At 45.5% G+C, this 21,852-nt stretch overlaps 2 protein-coding genes across 2 annotated transcripts in view; one reads left to right on the top strand and one right to left on the bottom strand.

Annotated features, from left to right (window-relative positions):
• The window catches only part of LOC144484165 (uncharacterized), a 385,513-nt gene that overhangs the window by 342,145 nt on the left and 21,516 nt on the right, over positions 1–21,852 (top strand). The window lies entirely within an intron of this gene.
• LOC144484164 (uncharacterized) overlaps positions 7,934–21,852 on the bottom strand; it is a 58,888-nt gene continuing 44,969 nt past the window's right edge. The window contains 6 exon segments of the mRNA XM_078202707.1: positions 7,934–12,513; positions 15,960–16,067; positions 16,860–16,873; positions 17,422–17,514; positions 20,183–20,312; positions 20,503–21,006. Coding sequence (XP_078058833.1) covers positions 11,578–12,513; positions 15,960–16,067; positions 16,860–16,873; positions 17,422–17,514; positions 20,183–20,312; positions 20,503–21,006 — 1,785 coding nt within the window. The 3' untranslated portion in view covers positions 7,934–11,577.

Raw genomic sequence — 21,852 nt, 5'->3', positions numbered from 1 at the left:
GGATAATAGGGAGTGGGATAGCTTGATGTTGGTTTCAGATAAAGCTCGGCACAACATCGTGGGCCGAAGGGCCTGTTCTGTGCTGTTCTATGTTCTAACTCGTTTAGTACAAACAGAGACAGGTCTAAATTAATATAAACAGAGACAGCGTCTAGTTTGATATAAACAGAAACATGTGACCTATCATATAAATAGAGATGGCGTCTAATTTGGTATAATCAGAGAAAGGATCTAGTTTAATATGCGTAGAGATAGGGTCTAATGCCACATAAACAGAAACATGGCCTTATATAACAGAAACTGACACAGGATTAATTATAAAGAGACTGGTTCAATCCGAATGAAATTTGGAGAGACGGGCTCCTGTCCCATGAAAAACTCACAGGACAGGAGAAACATGGGGTTAGCTGCAGAATGTAAAGTTCCCTCCACATTGACAAATTAAACACTCCCAAGACAGGAAACGCATGAGTTAGATATCCAAATCAAACATCCCTTGAACAGGTAGACTCTGTAGAAACAGAGTGAAACTCCCTCTACAAAGTCTGCTCAAACATAATGAAGGCATATAGGTAAAACCACTTTTGCACTCTTCATTCAGAGATTCGGGAGGCAAGATTGAACTTGTGTTAGGTACAGGGGGAAGAGCCCTGTCCACAGTCCGATAAAACCCACCCAGGTCAGGTACAGCAGAGATTAGATACGGATTAAATCTCCCTTTACAAAGTCAATTTAAATATTCAAAGAGCAAGTACAGTGAGTTTAGATGCAGAGTAAATATTCCTCTCGACTATCCAATCCAACACTCCAAGAGCAGGGAAAACACGGGTTAAATACAGGGAAAGTTTCTTTGGTACTGCCACATCGAAGTCTGTACTAGGTACAGCCGAGGTTACATACAGCGGAAAATGTAGCAAACATTCCAGATCATAGAATGCTCAAGAGATCTTTTAGAGTAAAGCTCCCTCACCGATTTCAATTCATTGAATTACATTCTTTGAAAAGCCTATAATTCTGGCTGAGAGAATACATTGGGCAGACATTGACCTCATGTTGTGGAGGGAAGACGATGAGCCATCGTGGAGAGACAAGACACAGAACCAGACAGGAGAAATACCGAGAGAGAGATGAAACACAGAAAATCTCCACAAACACATTTGCCGTGTCATTATATTTCGGAATCAGAGGGATTCTTTCTTAATTCTGAACATAGATATCATCCTATCTCATTTCCTCAAATAATTGATGAAGAAATAATGTCAAAAAACAATCATTACTGGAATCCGTTGATCGATTTGCATGTTTGTCTCTATTTCTGTGCTGTGTTGGTGGGGAAATATTTGCTGTGTTTTTGTCAGTCAACAATCTAATCTGGGATTTCTATTTCTGTGTTTATTTACATAAACACCTCACTGTTTACAATGAAATGTTCATGGCAGCAAAATCAGATAAACCGTCATTTATTCATTAGTTTCATCACAAAATAGCGGTTATTTTAAGAATATTAACAGTTGGTTCAAAATGGAATGAAAACGTTTTAACATACATTACACCAGATGCTATTTAATTAAAACAATATAATCCATTCTATTTAAGAATTTGTTCCGAAAGTTCTGATGTCACAATCAATAAATTACCTGTGAACAGGCTGGTATTCCACTGAATGTTAATTTGATTGATCGTTTAATTTGCTTCAACGAGACCAGTTAAAACAAACAGATCTGATGAGTGAAATATTCCTGTCACAAATTGTGATGCCACTCACACGAGGGAAGAATAAAAATTCCAGTGTGGTTATCACTAAGAGATCCAATTAGCATTGCTCCCTTACAACGACAGGGAAGAGGGTTCGATTCCAACCTTGTGCGACTGTCTGTGTGTGGTTTTCACATTCTATCCATGTCCATGTGAGTTTCCTCCGGGTGTTCCGGATTCCTTCCACAGTCCAAGGATGTGCAAGGTAGGTGGATTGGCTACGATAAATTGCCCCTTAGCGTCCAACGATGTGCAACGTAGAATCATAGGATCCCTACAATGCAGAAGGAGACCATTCGGTGCATCAAGTCTGCAGCAGTTCGCCAGGAGAGTATAATTCCCAAGGCCAAGGTGGATTGGCTATGCTAAATTGCGCCATATTGTCCAACTAGGGGGATTAGCCTGTGAATATTTGCGGTTGTCGGGATAGGATTAGCCTGTGAATATTTGCGGTTGTCGGGATAGGATGAAGGCAGGGCCGTTGCAGAGATGATGGACAGAATGGCTTCCTTCTGCACTGTAGGGATTCTATGATTCCATGGTGCTATGATCAGGTAGATGAGTGGCTATATTCACATTAATCTCAACGCTTCCAAGGTATTAAACTTTCATTTTTGTAGAGCTTGCAGGCATAGATCGCTTTACCCGACGTCATGTCATCCCAAAGTTCTTAAAGCTCACTGATCTACCTTTGCTGAATTTAGTCGCTGTTGTAATGTTGGAAATACAGCAGGAAATTTGCGTACAGCAAGCTCCCACAAACCGAGGTGTGATTAATGGCCAGTAAGTTTGTGATTTTAGTTGAAGAATGAGTATTAGGGTACGATATTGGAGAGAACAGCCTTGCTCTTCAGAATTAGATCAATCAGATTTTGCATCCTGGCATCGATTTTAAATGTGAATCTGGTTCTCTCTCTGCTGATGCACACTGACCTGCTGAGTAGCATTTGTGTTGCTTTAATTTTAGATTTCCAGAATTTGCAGCACTTTACACTGTTGTTATTGATCCTCTGGATGTGAGCATCACTGACAAAGCCAACATTAATTGTCCCTGCTGAGAAGGCGGTTGTGAACCACCTTGATGAAACCTGCCCTCTGGATGTGTTTATTATTTGATTTTCCATAGCAGCTTTGATACAACTGACTGGCCTGCTCGGCAATTTCAGTAGTGGCTAAGAGTCATTTTCATCATAGTGAAACTGGAGTCTATGTAGGACAGACAGGGTAAACTTAGGAATCTTCCGGTTTCAGTTATTTCTGAACAGAAGGTGTTGTTTGAAGTATGAAAACAAATTACTGTGGATTCTGGAATTGAACCCAAAATAGAAAATGCTGGAAAATCTCAGAAGGCCTGGCAATAACGGTGAGGAGAGAAAAGAGCTGAGGTTTCGAGTCCAGATGATCTTTTGACAAAGCGTCATCTGGACTAGAAAAGTCAGCTCTTCTCTCTCCTTACAGATGCTGCCGACTTGCTGAGATTTTCCAGCATTTTCTCTTTACGTTGTTTGAAGTGTCTTTGGGCAGAGTAAATGGATTCTGAATCCATGGGGCGGAGGAATTGTAGGTTGTCCCAAGACTATCGTACTGAAGAAGACATGATAAACACTGTTCAGGGACCTGTCGTACCCAGATCATCCAGTTGCTGCCAATATTGAACGCGTTGGCTTTACATGTCAGTCTCAGTCAGCCTCAGGGATGCCCAGTTTCTGCCTCTGGCTGAGTCAACACAACCTCCGATTCTACACTTGTAAAAATATCTAAAATCCTATGAAAACAAAACGCCACGCACCCCGGACATAGTCTCTCATCGTTTTTTTTCATCGGGAACAAGATACAAAAGTCTGAGGACACGTACAAACCGACTCAAAAACAACTTCTTTCCTGCTGAAATCAGATATTTGAATTGACCGACCTCGCACGAAGTTGATCTTTCTCTACCCCCCAGCTATGACTGCAAAATTACATTCTTCACTCTCCCCCTTCCTTCCCTATGTACGTTATGCTCTGACGGTATAGTGCGCAAGAAACAATAATTTTCACTGTGTATTAATATGTGTGATAAATCAATAATAAATCAAATGAAATGAAATCAAATCAAATATATCAAAAACGCCAAGGATTATTCCTGGTGAATTGATTGCTGACACTGGAACATTCCAGAGACAGACTAACACTGAAGCAGTAACAGTGAGATCCATTGTCATGTCTTTGCTAGTCCAAGAGGTGAAATTGCATTTGAGCATCTGTAATAGAAAAGAAACAATTTCATTGTTAATAAAGTGTCTTTATTTCTGCATCCCTTCACAAGGGAATGGACATAAACAGATGACATTACATTATCAGGGTAAAGACGTCAGTCTGATTTACAATAATTCTGTGTCTCTAAGACATTGTAGCAAAGTATAATTAATTAGAGGAATTATTATCGATTTATGTAACTTAATGCAGGGATGATTGTATTTCAGGTGTGGATAGCTATCATTGTACCTTGGAACTGGATATAAGAAGATGGGAAACACTGGCCTAGTGTTATTATCGCTGGACAATTCATCGACAAACTCAACTAATGTTCTCAGGATGCTGTGAGGCAGCCGTGGTAACCATTATGCCACTGTGTCGCCCATTAATGAATTAACAATAGAAACTCCTCGTATGATACCATGTTACATCTTATATTTCCCCAACAGCTCCTTAATCCTGTGAAAATTAACGGTGAAATAAACCTTCTTGACTTACAAATAAGCATTTAGTTAACAGAAACACATAAAATTGACATTGACTTTTGACAATGAAGCGAATAAATCAGAACGGACACGACGACCAGGAAAGTACTCCTTCAGCATCCAAATCATGATAGCTCATTTTATTGGCCACCGGCTGTCTAACATTCATTGGTATTGAGAACACAGGACATCAGGACTTTGCGGCATAGTACACAACATCGCAAGAATAAATATTTTATCTTCCACTGAACCAGGTTATGAACTGGTCATTTCTTCATTCATTAGCAGTTATGAGAGGGACTGTTAAATAATCGAAATCAGATTATGCTGTACAACAGAACATGGTGCTAATCAGGTATAATAGACGTTGCCTCTTTAATGAGATGCAGAACACTGAGAATATTCCAGGAATCCCCGCTGTTAAAGGCAGATATATGATTTTCTTTTGCTTTTAATTATTTTCATATTTGTGCCATTACACTGATCTCATGGGGCTGAGGGATTGGGGATGTCAGTATCACAAAGAGGCTTTAATCGTTGGAAGAATATTTTTTTGGAAGCTATACAAATGAAATAGCATCAAGTCAATTTACTAGTTTCCAATACTGTTTAATCACATAATGAACAGTGCATTCATTTAAAATATTTGCTTAGAAGGAATACCATTTAAACGTGTCTTTCTTGTGGGAATAAAACATTTGTTGTATAACTGTTGATTTATTTAAACGAAGATTTATAGGGTTCACTTGTTTACAATAACCTCACTAATCGTAAATCACACCAGGTTCCAGTGACTTAACCAAATGGCAAGAAAGAATGCTTTAAATGGTGAATTTGGAAAGTTTATTAACGATTAAAAATGTAACGAGAGAAGGATAAAAAAAGCAAAGAATCTATTAACAGTAAAAGGAGAAAGCTTAACTTGAACAATTGAACAGACTTCTCTCCATCCTTCTCAGGCCAGGACAAAAAGTGACCGCTCCGAAAACATGGATAACTTGTAAAATCAACAGCTTTCAACACCTCTTTGTAGGGCACAGTGGTTAGCACGGCTGCCTCACAGCGCCAGGGACCCGGCTTGGGTCACTGTCTGTGCAGAGTCTGCATATTCTCCCCCTGTCTGTGTGGATTTTCTCCCACAGACCGAAGGACTTGCTGGTTAGGTACATTGAGCATGCTAAATTCTCCCTCAGTTTACCCGAACAGGCGCCAGAGTGTGGTGACTGGGGGATTTTCAGAGTAACTTCATTGCAGTGTGAATGCGTGACTCTAATAAATAAACTTAAAAAAACCTTGAACTTCGAAAAACTTCGACCAAATTGGTTTCTTGAATCCCCTTTTTTATACTTTCAAAATGTAGAAAGCCCAGCTCAGCCAATTGTTGGGAATTAGCCAATTGGTCTTTAACTTGTCAATAATGAAACTGGTTTGGTTTTTAGCAAGTTGCACACATTGTCTGAATTTTAAGACAATTCTTTCTCTCAAACGATATCTCTTAGCTTGGGGTAGCCTGAGTGTTGACCAATAATTGGTTAACATCAGTCATTCAATGTTGAGACATCTTGAACAGGAGCCGATTCATTCCCTCCAGTCAAGGTTAACAAAGTATTAGTTTATTTATTAGTGTCACCAGTAGGCTTATGTTAACACTGCAATGAAGTTCCTGTGAAAATCCCTTAGTTGCCACACTCTGGCGTCTGATTGGATACACTGATTGAGAATTTAACATGGCTAATGCACCTAACCAGCACGTCTTTCGGACTGTGGGAGGAAACTGGAGCACCCGGAGGACACCCATGCAGACACGGGGAGAACGTGCAGACTCCGCACAGTCACCCAAGCCGGGAATCGAAGCCAGGTCCCTGACATTGTGAGGCAGCAGTGCTAACCACTCTGGCACCGCGCCACACTAACAAGTCTTGCTATCTGTTTTTTTTTATTCTGTCGGCCTCAGAAGGGAACATTTTATAATCCCCACAGCATTTTAAACATTCCTTGGATCTTTATAATTCTAAACGTTACAAACTTTTGTGTTCAAATTTACATTTCCAGCCTAACATCTGTATTAATGAATCATTTATTCTTTAATTGTCTCTCAATTCAGGCTGTCCATTTAACTAATCTCCTGCTTTAAATTGTGGAAACTTCAGTCCACAAATAAGGTAGTCAAATGCATTGTTAAAAGCAGGATGTTCTTTATATAAATGAATAACAACGTTTAAAAATCATTGGCACACAAAATGAAACAGGAGCATTGGAACCAGCCTGGACTTGCAGACTGAAACCCTGCCCAAAGCCCACACGTGCTCAGAAGGGAGAGAGGTTGAGAAGAACTCTGTAACACTTCTCCTCCCCTTAAATTTCAATCCCCCATCAGGACAGAAATACAACAAAGTAATGTCTTTAACAATACGGAAGTCTGTCACAGCTTTGTGGTTGCATTGCGACCTGTACAATACCACTGGTAAATCTTGTCATGGTGTTTCTGGAATGGGAGGTGAAGAGGTAGTTTGAGAATCTGTACATAAACATTCCTCTTCCACTCCCACAGCAGAGTCAACTGGCAAAGCTGGAACCATTTCCTGGTGAACATCCACAGCAGCATGACCCTCTGCCATGTTCTCAGTAATGGTTGCTGACTCTGAAACTGTTCCTGACTCGGGGTCACACCGCAAGCGAATATGGTCTTGGTGTCTGCGAACAACTCTTCCATTTTACAGTCTCACCACCCAAGATACTGGACCACTTTGGTTTAAAATTATTCCCGGTAACCACCTTTAGTTACTCCCAAAGTTTCTGATGTAAACCTGATCACCCGGTTTGAACTGCCTCTCTTTGGCGCGGTAGTCGTGTCCTTCCTTCTGCTTCTCTTGTCTCCTGCTCACTTTTGCTCTGAGACCTGGATGAAGCAGATCCGGATGAGACTTCAACCTTCTACCTAAAAATTCCGCAGGAGAGAATCTGGTTGCAGATTGTGGTGTGATGCAAAACTGGAACAAAAATTTTGAGAGCTTGTTCTTAAAGTATCACCTGCCATTCTCTTCAATCCCTCCTTCAGAGGTTGAACAGCTCTTTCTGCTCGACCGTTTGTAGCCCGATGAAACGGTGCAGTACGCACATGGCGTAGACCATTCCTTTACAAGAATTCCTGAAACAACTCACTTATAAACAGAGTGTCGTTATCTGAAACAAGCGAATCTGGTAACCCAGGGCTTGTGAAAATTTGACAGAGCTTCTCTATTGTCACAGGAGCTGGAATATTACTCATAATCTGTGCTTCCAACCATTTTGAATGCGCATCTACAACGACCAAACATGTGATTCATCAAAGGTCCCCCAAAGTCCACATGTCTGGACCACAGCCTATCAGACCACCCCCAAGGATGAAGTGGTAATGTACCCAGTGTGTTGGGGGGAATGAACTCAGAAGAATCATTCAACACTCGAGTCTGATTCAAACAACAAACAGTTTATTGAGTTACGCCAGTGGGGAGAAGCCACAGGGGCTGACCATGTGCAACTCCACCCAACAAAGAAAATCATCAATTCTTATCCAGTTACTCAGCCCATCCCGGCTGGACACAATCCAATCAGAATGGTGATAGATTACAGACATTATAGGTTCAATAAAATTAGTATCTGGGCATTATGGGGCTTTTTGATCATCTCATAGACAGGTGCCCCCATCATGGTGCTTTCCAGACCCCCTTATCTACCATCCTTGGGTTTTGTATATAGACTCCCTTAGTTTGAAATGGGGTGGATTAAAAGTTCTCAAATGGATGTCAGCACCCTTCCTTTGTTTTAATCTGACGACCACATGGTCTGGGAATCATTTCTATTTAATACTCTCTCCTTTTAAACTCTTTTCTTCAGTATCCAATTCCAAAATTTTCCTTGTCATTGTGTTACTTGCGTCAGGAATAAATCTTTGGACCTGACAGGAAGTTTAACCCAAGATCAATCCAACACAGGATTGGTCGGAATCGTTTCATATGTATCAAATTTTAAATAACCATTACAAATTAAAACTCTCATTCTCTCATGAGTGAGTTTTATCTGGATTAAAATTCCCACATGTTTTGTAAAATATCCTGGAATCCTGTCTCTGGCCAGTAAATATGGTTCCAGGTTCATAACTTCTGAACAAAAAAAGTTTTATTAATTCCACTTCCTTTTTTTAAAAATCTGTTTGATTTAAATCACAGACAAAAAACCTCGCACAAATCCCACGAATATCATCCACACACAAATAGAGAAACTTAGCATGTGCTTTACAACAACAGTAACCAAAATTAATTCCTTAAGCGTTCTTGTGATCAACAAATGTAGCCCAAAACAATGATAAAACACATTTACATCCACATAAAACAAACAAAACACATAGATTCTCACAGCTCGTAAATTTCAAACAATGAATCCTCAGCATTCTCTCTTGCAGCTATAGCTTCTTCAAGCGACAGAGCACTACAAGCTCACAACTCCTTGATTAAACTAAGATACAAGCTCCTTCATTATAACTTAACCTTTTTTAAGCCAACTTACAAGGACTGATTTTAGAGGCAACATCTTTGTTGATTTAAAATCCCAAACACGTTACACCCAAACACCAGCAAAATCTTTGTTCTTTATCTGGGGATAAAATTCTCAGTTATTCCAAATCCCTCCAGGCTATGCTTAATATTTCCGCATTTAACTTATTCCCAGAAAACCTCAATTATAAACTAAAATAGACATGAGTTTCCGGGCAGTCACAGGAATATGGTCAAGATAGTCCAGTCCCACAATGCCTCACATTCAATCTGCAGTCATAGAAACCCTACAGTACAGAAAAAGGCCATTCGGCCCATCGAGTCTGCACCGACCACAATCTCACCCAGGCCCGACCCCCATATCCCTACATATTTTACCTGCTAATCCCTCTAATCTATGCATCCCAGGACACTAAGGGGCAATTTTAGCATAGCCAATCAGCCTAACCCACACATTTTTGGACTGTGGGAGGAAACCGGAGCACCCAGACACGAGGAGACACGAGGAAAATGTGCAAACTCCACACAGACAGTGACCCAAGCCGGGAATCGAACCCAGGTCCCTGGAGCTGTGAAGCAGCAGTGCTAACCACTGAGCTACCGTGCCACCCCACCACTGTGCTACCGTGCCGCCCCCTCAATTATAACAGAATATGTGGCTGTATGTAGCTGCCTTGGCCATGGTCAACCCCAACCCCTTCTTGAACTGCTGCAATGCCTGAGGTATACGTCCACCCACAGTGCTGTTAGGAAGGGACTTCCAGCTGCATATTCCAGACTTTCATGAGACTGTACGTGGATATCAGATTGATATATTCCATTCAACCACTCCCAAGGTGAGTTATTCCAATTCCTTTTTTGTCCAGGACAATATCTTCACAATATCTTTAAAACAGAAATTAAACATTCCCATTTGATTTCAGACAGTAACATATTCTGTTAGTTTGTTTTTATTGTCGATGTCAGGCTGGGTTTGTTCCCCTTGGAGCAAAAGAGGTTGAGGGGAGATTTGATAGAGGTGGACAAGATTCTGACAGGTTTAGATAAGGTGGACAAAGAAAAGCTGTTCCCATTAGCTGAAGGGACAAGGGCAAGGGGAGACACAGATTTCTTGTTTTGGGTCAGAGGTGCAAGGGGGGCAGTGGGGGGGTTGAGATGTTAGGAAGAATATTCTGATGCAGCGAATGGTAATGACCTGGAACTCGCTGCCTACGAGGGAGGAGGAAGTGGAGACAATAAACAATTAAAAAGGAAATTGGATGGGCATTTGGGATGTTCCAAACAGAACGAAGAACAAAGAAAATTCCAGCACAGAAACAAGCCCTTTGGCTCTCCAAGCCTGTCGCAAAACCCCCTACCCTTTCCGGGGACCATATCCCTCTATTCCTATGCTATTCATATATTTGTCAAGACACATCTGAAAAGTCACTATCTTATCTGCTTCCACTACCTTCACCAGCAACGGGTTCCTGGCACCCACCACCCTCTGTGTAAAAAGACCTGCCTCGTACATCTCCTTTAAACCTTGCCCCTCGCACCTTAAACTTATGTCCCGAGTAATTGACTCTTCCACCCTGGGAAAAAGCTTCTGATTATCCACTCTGTCCATGCCCCTCATAATCTTGTAGACTTCTATCAGGTCGCCCCCCCCTCAACCTCCGTCGTTCCAGTGAGAACAAACCAAGTTTCTCCAACCTCTCCTCATAGCTAATGCCCTCCACACCAGGCAACATCCTGATAAATATTTTCCGTACCCTCTCCAAAGCCTCCACATTCTTCTGGTAGTGTGGTGATCAGAATTGATTCCAAGTGCGGTCCAACAAAGGTTCAATAAAGCTGCAACATGACTTGCCAATTTTTAAACTCAATGCCCCGGCCGATGAAGGCAAGCATGCCGTATGCCTTCTTGATTATCTTCTCCACCTGCATTACCACTTTCAATGACCTGTGTACCTGTACACCCAGATCCCTCTGCCTATGAATACTCTTCAGGGTTCTGCCATTTACTGTATATTTCCCATCTGTATTAGTCCTTCCAAAATGTATTACCTCACATTTGTCCAGATTAAACTTCATCTGCCATCTCTCCGCCCAAGTCTCCAACTGATCTATATCCTGCTGTATCCTCTGCCGGTCCCCATCGCTATCCGCAACTCCACCAACCTTTGTGTCGTCCACAAACTTACCAATCAAATCAGTTACATTTTCCTCCAAATCATTTATATCCATTACAAACAGCAAAAGTCCCAGCACTGATCCCTGAGGAACGTCACTTGTCACAGCCCTCCATTCAGAAATGTACCTTTGCACTGCCAACCTCTGTTTTCTTCTGACTAAATATCTCTAAACTTCCTAACACCCTGTCACTCTGTGATCCTTGTGACATTTGAAACCATGTATTCGCAAAAAGACTCAAAGAGCATCAGCCCACTGGAGGCTGAGACCGGCCAGTCCAGCACAAAGAAAGCCTCTGGCCCTTCCCATTGACCAACTGTGAGAATGAACAAAATGCAGTCCTGGATGCAACTGAGAGCAGAAACAATAACAGCAGAATCCAACCACTGTCATCACTCGTGAACTTGCTGGTGTATCCGCAGGTGGGTTAACCGAGTGAATCCCTTCCCACACTGAGAGCAGGTGAACGGCCTCTCCCCAGTGTGAACTCTCTGGTGTGTCCGCAGGTTGGATAACTGAGTGAATCCCTTTCCACACTGAGAGCAGATGAATGGTTTCTCCCCAGTGTGAGCTCGCTGGTGTCTCAGCAGCTGGGATGAAACGCTGAAACCCTTCCCACACTGAGAGCAGGTGAATGGCCTCTCCCCTGTGTGAACTCGCTGGTGTGTCCGCAGGTGGGTTGACCGACTGAATCCCTTCCCACACTGAGAGCAGGTGAATGGTTTCTCCCCAGTGTGAACTCGCTGGTGTGTCTGCAGGTTGGATGACACAGTGAATCCCTTCCCACACTGAGAGCAGGTGAATGGTTTCTCCCCAGTGTGAACTCGCTGGTGTGTCCGCAGTTCGGATAATCGAGCGAATCCCTTGGTACACTGAGAACAGGTGAACGGCCTCTCTCCAGTGTGAACTCGCTGGTGTCTCTGCAAGTCTGATAACTGAATGAATCCCTTCCCACATTGAGAGCAGGTGAATGGTTTCTCCCCAGTGTGAACTCGCTGGTGTATCTGCAGGTCGGATAATCGAGTGAATCCCTTCCCACATTGAGAGCATGTGAACGGCCTCTCCCCTGTGTGAACCCGTTCGTGTGTCCGCAGGTTGGATGAACAAGTGAATCCCTTCCCACACTGAGAGCAGGTGAATGGCCTTTCCCCAGTGTGAACTCGCTGGTGTATCTGTAAGCTGGAGAACTGAATGAATCCCTTCTCACACTGAGAGCAGATGAACGGCCTCTCCCCAGTGTGACTGCGCCGATGAGCTTCCAGCTCTGATGGGGTTCTGTATCCCTTCCCACAGTCCACACATTTCCATGGTTTCTCCATGATGCAGGTGTCCTTACCTCTCTCTTGGGTGGACAATTAGTTGAATTTCGTCCACATGCAGAACAAGATTACAGTCTCTACCCGCTGTGAATGGTGTGATATTTATTCAGACTGTGTAACTGGTTAAAGCTCTTTAGTCAGTGCATTGGAACACTCTCACTCGAGTGTGGCAGTGTGTTGATGCTTTTTCACTCACACTGACATTTCAAATCTTTTCAAATCGACAGACTGGACAATCATTTCTCCTTCTGGATTCAAAGTCCGATGATATTGAGGTCCCAAGGAATAAGACTCTGTCAGATCGAGACGTGAAGTTTGAGATTTCGGCCTGTGATTCCTCTTTCAATATCCTGTAAAATGAGTTTCCAAATGTCATCAGTGTCAGTACAGGATAGAAATTCAGAACAGACAATTTCTATGGAACATTCATTCCTCTCTCATTCCCCAAAAGCTGTAAATCTCCATCCCACACACTCTCTCCCCATTCTCAGCAGATCTGGCAGCATCTGTATGGATAGAAAAGAACTGATGTTTCAGAGCTTTGACAAAGGGTCATCTGGACAAGAAACATCAGCTCTTTTCTCTCCTTACAGATGCTGCCAGACCTGCTGAGATTTTCCAGCATTTTCTCTCTTGGTTTCAGATTCCAGCATCCGCAGTAATTTGCTTTTATAAGGCTGCAGATACCTCCTCCCAAGTAACATGCGTGCGCCCAAGACATCACCACTTGTTTCCCTTATTTCTTTAGCATCCATGGTGCTCTCCGCAGTAAACACAGAGGAGAAGTATTCATTAAAAATCTCATCCATCTCCTGTGGCTCCACACAGAGATGGCCATACTGATTTTTAAGGGGATCTATTCCCTCTCGAGCCACCCTTTTACTCTTAATATAGCTATAGTACCTCTTGGAATTTTCTTTAATCTTTAAACCCAATGTATGCTTCCTTCTTTTACCTGACCAGAGCCTCAATGTCCCTTGTCTGCCAGAGATCCCTAAATTTACCATTCTTTCCCTGCATCTTCACAGGAATATACTGCCCCTGGATTCTTGATATCACACTTTTAAAACCTCCCATTTGCCAGTCATTCCTTTCCCTTCAAACAAACTCACCTAATCAACATCTGCTAGATCCTGCCTAATGCCCACAAAAGTGGCCCTGCTCCCATCTTTTTCCAGAAATATTTTGAAACTATTGGTGCTCCCAATAGTGCTCCCTGACTGACACTTCAGTCACTTGCTCGACCTCATTTCTTAACTGTCTAATAGAAAGTGAGTCCAGGAATTGATAATGAAAAATAAGGAGCTGGGAGATGAATTGAACAAGTATTTTGCCTCGGTGTTCACAATAGAGGTACAGTTATAACTCAGAAACAGCTGGAAATCAGAAAACAGAAGTGTGGGATGAACTCTGAAAAAGCACAAGTACCAGGGAAGTGGTCCTCAGCAAACTGTTGGAGCTGTGGGCTGATGAGTCCTTGGGTCCTGCTGGGTTCTTTAGGGAAACAAAAATGGAGTGCAGCCTAAGACACACAACATAGACATGTTCGACGGACTCTGCAAGGCCACAGAAAGGGCAGTCTTCGGAGCCCGTGAACCAGTGAATCCTAAGGTTGTGAGGAACTGCTGCATGCACCACCCTCCACCCCAGGTCCCCGACATAATTGGGGGAGATCCCTGCGTAGAGGGACCTCCAGGGGGGACCTCCGCCGCACGGTGGCAACAAGGCCCGTCAAGGTGTATCCGGGCGACAGGCGAGGAAGCGGTAGTGGAAGGTGTGCAGCAGCAGCCCGCACAGGAAACGCCTCCGCGCGGTAGAAAAAGGCACGGAGGACATTTCCGCGAGGCGGCTCAGGCTGTGGGGCACCTCACCCAGGGAGGGGGGTTGAGGATTTGGGCCAATGTGGAATTCCGCCCGAACAGGGGAACGCTCAGGCGGGATCCCACCGCACGCCTGCGCCGCCTCGAGTTTGTATTTTCGGGGCCGAGCACGACTGTACTAAGGTCTCGGATGGCTTTGGCCGCGTGCCGGATTGTCATCCCCGTGCGCTCAGCCAGCACGTGGGGACTCATCCAGCCTGCCCCTCCGCCATCGAGCACGTCCCCGATTAGGTCCCGGACCAGGTGGAGGTTATCGTGAATACAACGGCCCGGGACCATGTAGGACTGGTCAGGGTGGATCATGTGGTCCAGCACGGATCCAAGGCATGAAGCAATAGCCTTGGCAAAGATTGTATAATCCGTGCTGAGGAAGGAGACCGAGCGCCAGTTTTTTAGGAGGCATAGATCTTGTTGGGCAGCAGGGCAATGACAGCCCTGTGCCACGAAAGGGCATCTCCCCGGGAGCAATGCTCTCCCCCAGGACCCCCGCGTAGTCGCTCCCCAGGACGTCCCAGAACGCCCTGAAGAACTCTACTGTCAGCCCGTCCAGCCCCGGGGCCTTGCCCCGACTGAGGCCATTGAGGGCGCCGGTCAGCTCGGCCATGGTGGTGGGGGCTTCAAGCTTGCCGACGCCCTCCGGGCTGACCTGCGGCAGGTCCTCCCACAGAAGTCTGTGGGAATCCTCGCTGGACAGATCCGGAGAGAAGAGGGAGGTGCAATCATCCCGGGCAATGGCCCGGATGCCCTCGGGATCCGAGACGGGGGAACCGTCGTCGGCCAGCAGCATAAGGAGCTGCTGACGGTTAGCCCGCCCTCTTTCCAGCGAGTAGAAGAAGGGGGAGCCGCGGTCCAGGTCCACCTGGAACTGGAGCCGTGACCTCACGTACGCGCCGCGAGACCTGGCAAGCTGCAGGTCCCGCAGCGCGTCCTTCTTCTCCCTGTACTCCGAACGCAGGGCCGGGTCCGCGTCAGGCCGACTGAGACGTGCCTCCAGGTCGAGCACCTCCTTCTCCAACTCCTCGAGCCTGGATTTCCGTCCCTTTGTCGACCCCCTTGCGTACTCCTGACAGAAGGTACGGACGTGAGTCTTGCCCACATCCCACCAGAGCCTCAAGGAGGGGAAGCCTCCCCGCTTCCTTCTCCAGCCGGCCCAGAATCGACGGAACGAGTCCAGGAAGCGCTCGTCCTCCAGCAGCATGTTGTTAAAGTGCCAGTACGCGGGCCCCCGCCGGACGCGAGACGGCAAAAAGTCCGCCCACATCAGGCTGTGGTCCGTGCACGACACCAGCCGCATGGAGCCGAAGACACGCCGGACACGTTCGCCCTCGAAATGTAAAGGTGGTCGAGCCTGGACGCTCCGACTCCAGGCCTCACATAAGTGAAAGCTCTGGAGCCATGATGGAGATGTCGCCAAATGTCCACCAAGTCGTGGGACCCGAGCAGGTCCCGCAACTTCACCATCACCGGGGTGCGCAGCCAGGGGCCGGTGCGGTCCCGTGCCTCGAGGGTACAGTTGAAATCTCCCCCGAGGATAATGCATTCGCCCCCCGCGATGGTGTCGATGTGAGCGGACACTTTCTCATAGAAAGTCATTTGCTGCGGTCCGCCGGTTGGGGCGTAGACATTCAGCAAGTGAACGGCCACGCCCTCCTCATGGACCGTCAAGTGCAAATATTCTAACTCCTGCAAAAGGAGATTACAAGAGTCAGGTGTCAATGTGGCTTGAAATTAAGAAATACACATTTTTGGGGCTTTGAGATTGCTGTAAAAATCCTCTTTTTCTAACCATCTGTAAAAGGAGATTCCAAAATCACAGAATCTCTGCAGTGCAGAAGGAGGCCTTTTAGCCCTTTGAGTCTGCACCAGGTTTCTAACAGAGCACCTTTACTCAGGCCCTATCCCTGTAACCTGATGTACGTACATCACTAATCCTTTCCTTCCCCCTCATCTTGAGACACAAAGGGACAATTTAGCATGGTCGATCAACCCACTCTTTGGAGTGTGGGAGGAAACCAGAGCACCCAGAGGAAACCCACACAGACAGAGGGAGAATGTGCAAACTCCATACAGACAATCAGCCGAGGCTGGAATTGAACCGGGTCTCTGGCGCTTTGAGACAGAAGTGCAAACCACTGTGTCACCCCCAACAGTCATTTGTCAGACCCGAATATAAATCCATAACATTCTCCCCTCCTGTTTTCTAGCATAAGATTACTTAAGATGGAATATACTTACATTGGAAGCAATTCAGACAAGGTTCACGAGCTGATTTCGGGCATGAAGGGGTCTGTTTTATGAGGAAAGGTTAGGCAGGGTACATCTGTGCTCATTGGATTTTAGATAAATGAGATGTGATTGTTGGAGTGAAATTAAGACTGCGACCTTTGAAAGTTAATGCGTACGTGACTACAGGCTGCACCAGCACTTATCCTGTGGTTAACAAAGATTCTGTTGCTGACTCAATAACAAACTAACCTTTGAGCTACATCCTGTTATTGTAGAAAAAATACGGAACAGACAAAAAAAACCAGACTGCGAGGTCCAGATGGTCCGCTTAGCTTCAGATAAAGCGGAACTGAAACTTGTTTTTGAAGGAATGTGATTGGAGGTCAATTGTTGCTAGGGGAGCCCAATTGGCTAAGTACATGTCACCACCCAAAGCTAATGACGAAGTAACCGCTAATGTCTGTATGATTAAAGTGTATAAAAGACGGCGAGCCGCCGCTCCAAATTGAGAAGGTGAAAGGCAGCATCCATTAACCCGGCCTGTCAGTCAATGACTCAAACATTGTCTCTCCTGGTCACCCAAATCCTGAAGCTCCGCCCACTGGCCGCGCATGCGCTCTGCTCCCCGCTAAACAAAGATGGCGGCCGCGGCACTGGGCCTGATCCCGGATAAAATCCCCGCAGCTGCAAACCCGGGACCGGAAGGCTCTTATTCAGGCCTTGCGGCCTACAGCAGATGTTTATGAAGCCTCTGCTCCCTCCCCACCCCGACTCCCGGCTCCATTCCTCCCTCCGCCCCACCGACTCTCACCCCTTGAAATAAGCATCTCCACACTCGCAGGGCTCCGAGCAAAGTGACACTGCGCATGCCCCAGATACAACGCTGCGTCTGCGTACTGGGCTCCTGTGGAGTGAATAGGGCACTTTCACACCCGCAGCGAATGCTGGGTAATAAGCGCCATTGAAACTTCATATAGTTAGTTCAAAATAACATTGTCAGCATGAGGTAAGTTAATGAAATATTGAGAATTGGTGATCTGCTGTGCTCCATTTCTCAACGTTCTGCTGCAAGGCCATGCAATAGTTTCAAAGCTTTTATACCGTTTCCCTCTCACTCCTCCCTTTATGGTGCTGATCCTGGCTGGGTTCAATCGCACAGTCACTCGTTCTTCTCTCTGTCCCTGATACTGAATATTCACTCTTTTAGAGAATGATACAGCATAAATAGAAACCATTTGGCCCATTATGACTCTGCTGGCTCTCTGGAAGATCCATCCAATTAATTCCACAGCCCGGCTGGTCGAGTCAGAACAATGCATATCTGTTGTAGTAATCTGAGACCTTAATGGAAAAGGGTTTCCACAGTTAAGCATATCAGGTGCCTGGTAGAATTTAGTTGAATGTTTCTTCAGATCTCATATACTATAGAATCATAGAAACCCTACAGTGCAGAAGGAGGCCATTCGGCCCATCGAGTCTGCACCGACCACAATCCCACCCAGGCCCTACCCCCACATATTTACCCGCTAATCCCTCAAACCTACGCATCTCAGGACTCTAAGGGGCAATTTTTAACCTGGCCAATCAGCCTAACGCGCACATCTTTGGATTGTGGGAGGAAACCGGAGCACCCGGAGGAAACCCACGCAGACACGAGGAGAATGTGCAAACTCCACACAGACAGTGACCCGAGCATCGAACCCGGGACCCTGGAGCTGTGAAGCAGCAGTGCTAACCACTGTGCCACCGTACCGCCCTATGTCATACTGCAGTGACATTATCCTAAAGGGCCAAAGGGAGTATTCCAGTGTGTTAACCAGAATACTCCAGGGCACAACCTCAGGCTAAAGAGGGCACAACCTCAGGCTAAAGAGGACACAACCTCAGGCTAAAGGGATGATCCTTTCAAACAGACATTAGGAGGAATTTCTTCAGCCAGAGATTGGTGAATCTGTGGAACTCTTTGCCACAGAAGGCCGTTGAGGCCAGGTCATTGAGTGTCTTTAAGACAGAGATAGATAGGTTCTTGATTAATAAGGGGATCAGGGGTTATGTGGAAAAGGCAGGAGAATGGGGATGAGAAAAATATCAGCCATGATTAAATGGCGGAGCAGACTCGATGGGCCGAGTGGCCTAATTCTGCTCCTATGTCTCATGGTCTTATGGTTAAGAGTAGATGAATGTTGGAATTACAAAGAAAAGGCATTCATATCCTGAATTTTCATAATTATCGTGATCACAGCCCTTCAAATTGGATGCACAAATTCTTTCCCACATGGAGCAGGTGAATGGCCTTTTCATTGTGTGTACATTGAAGAGGCAGTGGCATAGTGATATTGTCACTGGAGCAGTAACCCAGAGACCCAGGGCAATGCTCTGACTATGAAACCATTGCTGATTGCTCACTAACATCCTCTGGGTAAGGAAATCTGCTGTCCCTCTCCCCACCCTATACCCGTAATCCCATACATTTTACCATGGCCATTCCAGCTAGCCTGCACATCTTTGGAGTGTGGAAGAAACCGGAGCACACGGAGGAAATCCACACAGACACAGAAAGAATGTGCAAACTCCACACAGGTTGAAATTGTACTCAGGTGTCTGGATCTGTGAAGCAGCAGTGTGAACCACCATGCCACCTTGCTGCCCAAATAGGAGACCAAAAGTATATATCCTTGGGAGACACCAAGTTCAAAGACTTTGGAGAGGAAAGGGAGGCTGGAGATGGGGCCATAATTTGCAAGCAAAGTGGGATCAAAGGGTTTTTTTTCAGAAAGGGTGATGTTTGTGTAGTTAAAAGTGAGAGGAACAAAACCAGAAGAGAGGGAGAGAATCATTAACAATATCAGCCAATATGGGGAAGTTGGATGGTCAGTAATTTAATGAAAATAGAGTCAGGGCCAAGACAGGAAAGAAACTGTTGAAAGATGCAGGTTCAAGGCTCAGACAGGGAGAGGCTTCAGACACATTAGTTTGGCTCAGTGGGAGGGTGGAAGAGAGGGAAGCAGCAGGGGCAGCTGATTGGGTTGGCTCAATCCTAGTAACAAAGAAGCTCCATGAGTTCATCACACTTTTTGTTGGGGTCAGGATGGAGGAGACAGGGGAGAGGGAGAACTATTTGAAAGGAATGGACTTGAGTCAGAGATAATAAAAAGTTTCAACAAATTGTTTGTTTAACATAAAAGCAGATTGATTTGACTTTCATCCAGGACATTAGTATTTATTTGTGGGCTCAAATTTATTTACATCAGAGGCGAATGACCACAATCAACATGTTTGTGATTTGTGATAAACAGCAGAATCAAACTCCAGCAGTCACTTGTCAACTCGCTGATGGCTCAACAGGTTGTATTTCTGAGTGAATCCCTTTCCACATTTGGAGCAGGTGAACGGCCTCTCCCCAGTGTGAATTCGCTGGTGGACAGTGAGTTGGGATGGTCGCCTGAACCCAGTCCCGCAGTGAATGCACTTGAACGGTCTCTCATCAGTGTGACCACGTTGATGAGACATCAGATCGCTGCAGCTTTTATTGCATTTCCCGCAGTCTGGACATTTAAAAGGTGTCTCCTCACTGTGAACACGTTGATGGGACACTAGATTGCTGGAACTTTTACAACACTTCCCGCAATCTGGACATTTGAACGGTCTCTCATCGGTGTGAACTTGCTGATGTGCCATGAGGTGTGATGTCCGAGTGAATCCCTTCCCACAGTCGGTACAGGTGAACGGCCGCTCCCCAGTGTGAATTCGCTGGTGTTCAGTGAGTTGAGATGACCACTTGAACCCAGTCCCGCAGTGAGAGCACCTGAACGGTCTCTCATCAGTGTGAACACGTTGATGGAACATTAGTTCTCTGGAACCTCTACAGCACTTCTCGCAGTCTGGGCATTTAAATGGTCTCCTCAGTGTGAACACGTTGATGGAACATCACTTCCTTTAAACTTTTATCGCACTTGTCACATTCTGGACATTTAAATGGTCTTTCCTCTGTGTGAACTCGCTGGTGTGTCTGCAGTGTAGATGACTGAGTGAATCCCTTCCCACACTCGGAGCAGGTGAATGGCCTCTCTCCAGTGTGAACCCGCTGGTGTCTCAGCAGGTTGAATGACTGCGTGAATTGCATCCCACATTCAGAGCAGGTGAATGGCTTCTCCCCAGTGTGAGTGCGCTGGTGTGTCAGCAGGTTAGATGATTGAGTGAATCCCTTTCCACACTCGGAGCAGATAAATGGCCTCTCTCCAGTGTGAACTCGCTGGTGTGTCAGCAGGGTGGATGACTGAGTGAATCCTCTCCCACACTCAGAGCAGGTGAACAGCCTCTCCCCAGTGTTACTGTATTGGTGAATTTCCAGTTCAGGCAGGTCTCTGAATCCTTCCCCACATTTCCACGGTTTCTCCTCAGTGTGACTGCACTTGTGTCTTGACAGAGCAGATGATTGTCTGAATCCTTGTCCACACACAGGACACGTGTACAGTTTCACCCCACTGTGAACGGTGCTTTTTCCTTCCATGCTCAAGGTTCAGTGGTATTCAGGTTACAATAAATTGGGCGACTCAGTCAGATCCTGATGTGATGTTTGGTTTGAGTTTCCTGACTGCAAATCCTCCCCTTCCAAATCTCTGTGAAATTGATTTAAAACAGTGAAAAGGGAGTGAGAGAGATCCCACAAAAACACAAAGGCAGGTTGTGAAATTGAGCTGAATGAATCTGGTCATTTGTGGGGACGGCACTGGGAAAAAGTTACCATGGAAACTGCCGGATTGTCATAAAACCTCAACTGGTTCACTAATGTCTGCCAGGGAAGGGAATCTGCCATCCAGTCTGGGACTCCACAAGGCTCTGGCCTCAATGGATGGAGAGAGAGGTGGGGGCAAAGGAGGGACTTTATGTATCTACAACTCAACCAGTGGTTTGAACCTTAAAACCGTTAACCTGCCCACCGAGAAGGATCAGGGTAAGAGGTGTCTGTGAACACCATCATCTTCACGTTCTTCTCCAACTTTACACACCATCCTCCCTTGTCTGACACCCAGGACTGGATGAGCAGTAATTGCCTTTGTTAAATATTGGAAGATGAAGGCTATCATCTTCAGCCCTGCAACAAATTCCACTTCCTAACCACTGACTCCATCTGTCCCCATTGCGACTGTCTGAGGCTGAACCGGAGTATTCACAACCTCAGTGACATGTTTCACTTCAAACTGAGCTTCCAAACATATCCTCATAGAATCTACAGCACGGA

The sequence above is a fragment of the Mustelus asterias genome, unplaced genomic scaffold, assembly GCF_964213995.1.
Source record: "Mustelus asterias unplaced genomic scaffold, sMusAst1.hap1.1 HAP1_SCAFFOLD_94, whole genome shotgun sequence".
Lineage (NCBI taxonomy): Eukaryota > Metazoa > Chordata > Chondrichthyes > Carcharhiniformes > Triakidae > Mustelus > Mustelus asterias.
This window is presented reverse-complemented; position numbering and strand designations above follow the sequence as displayed.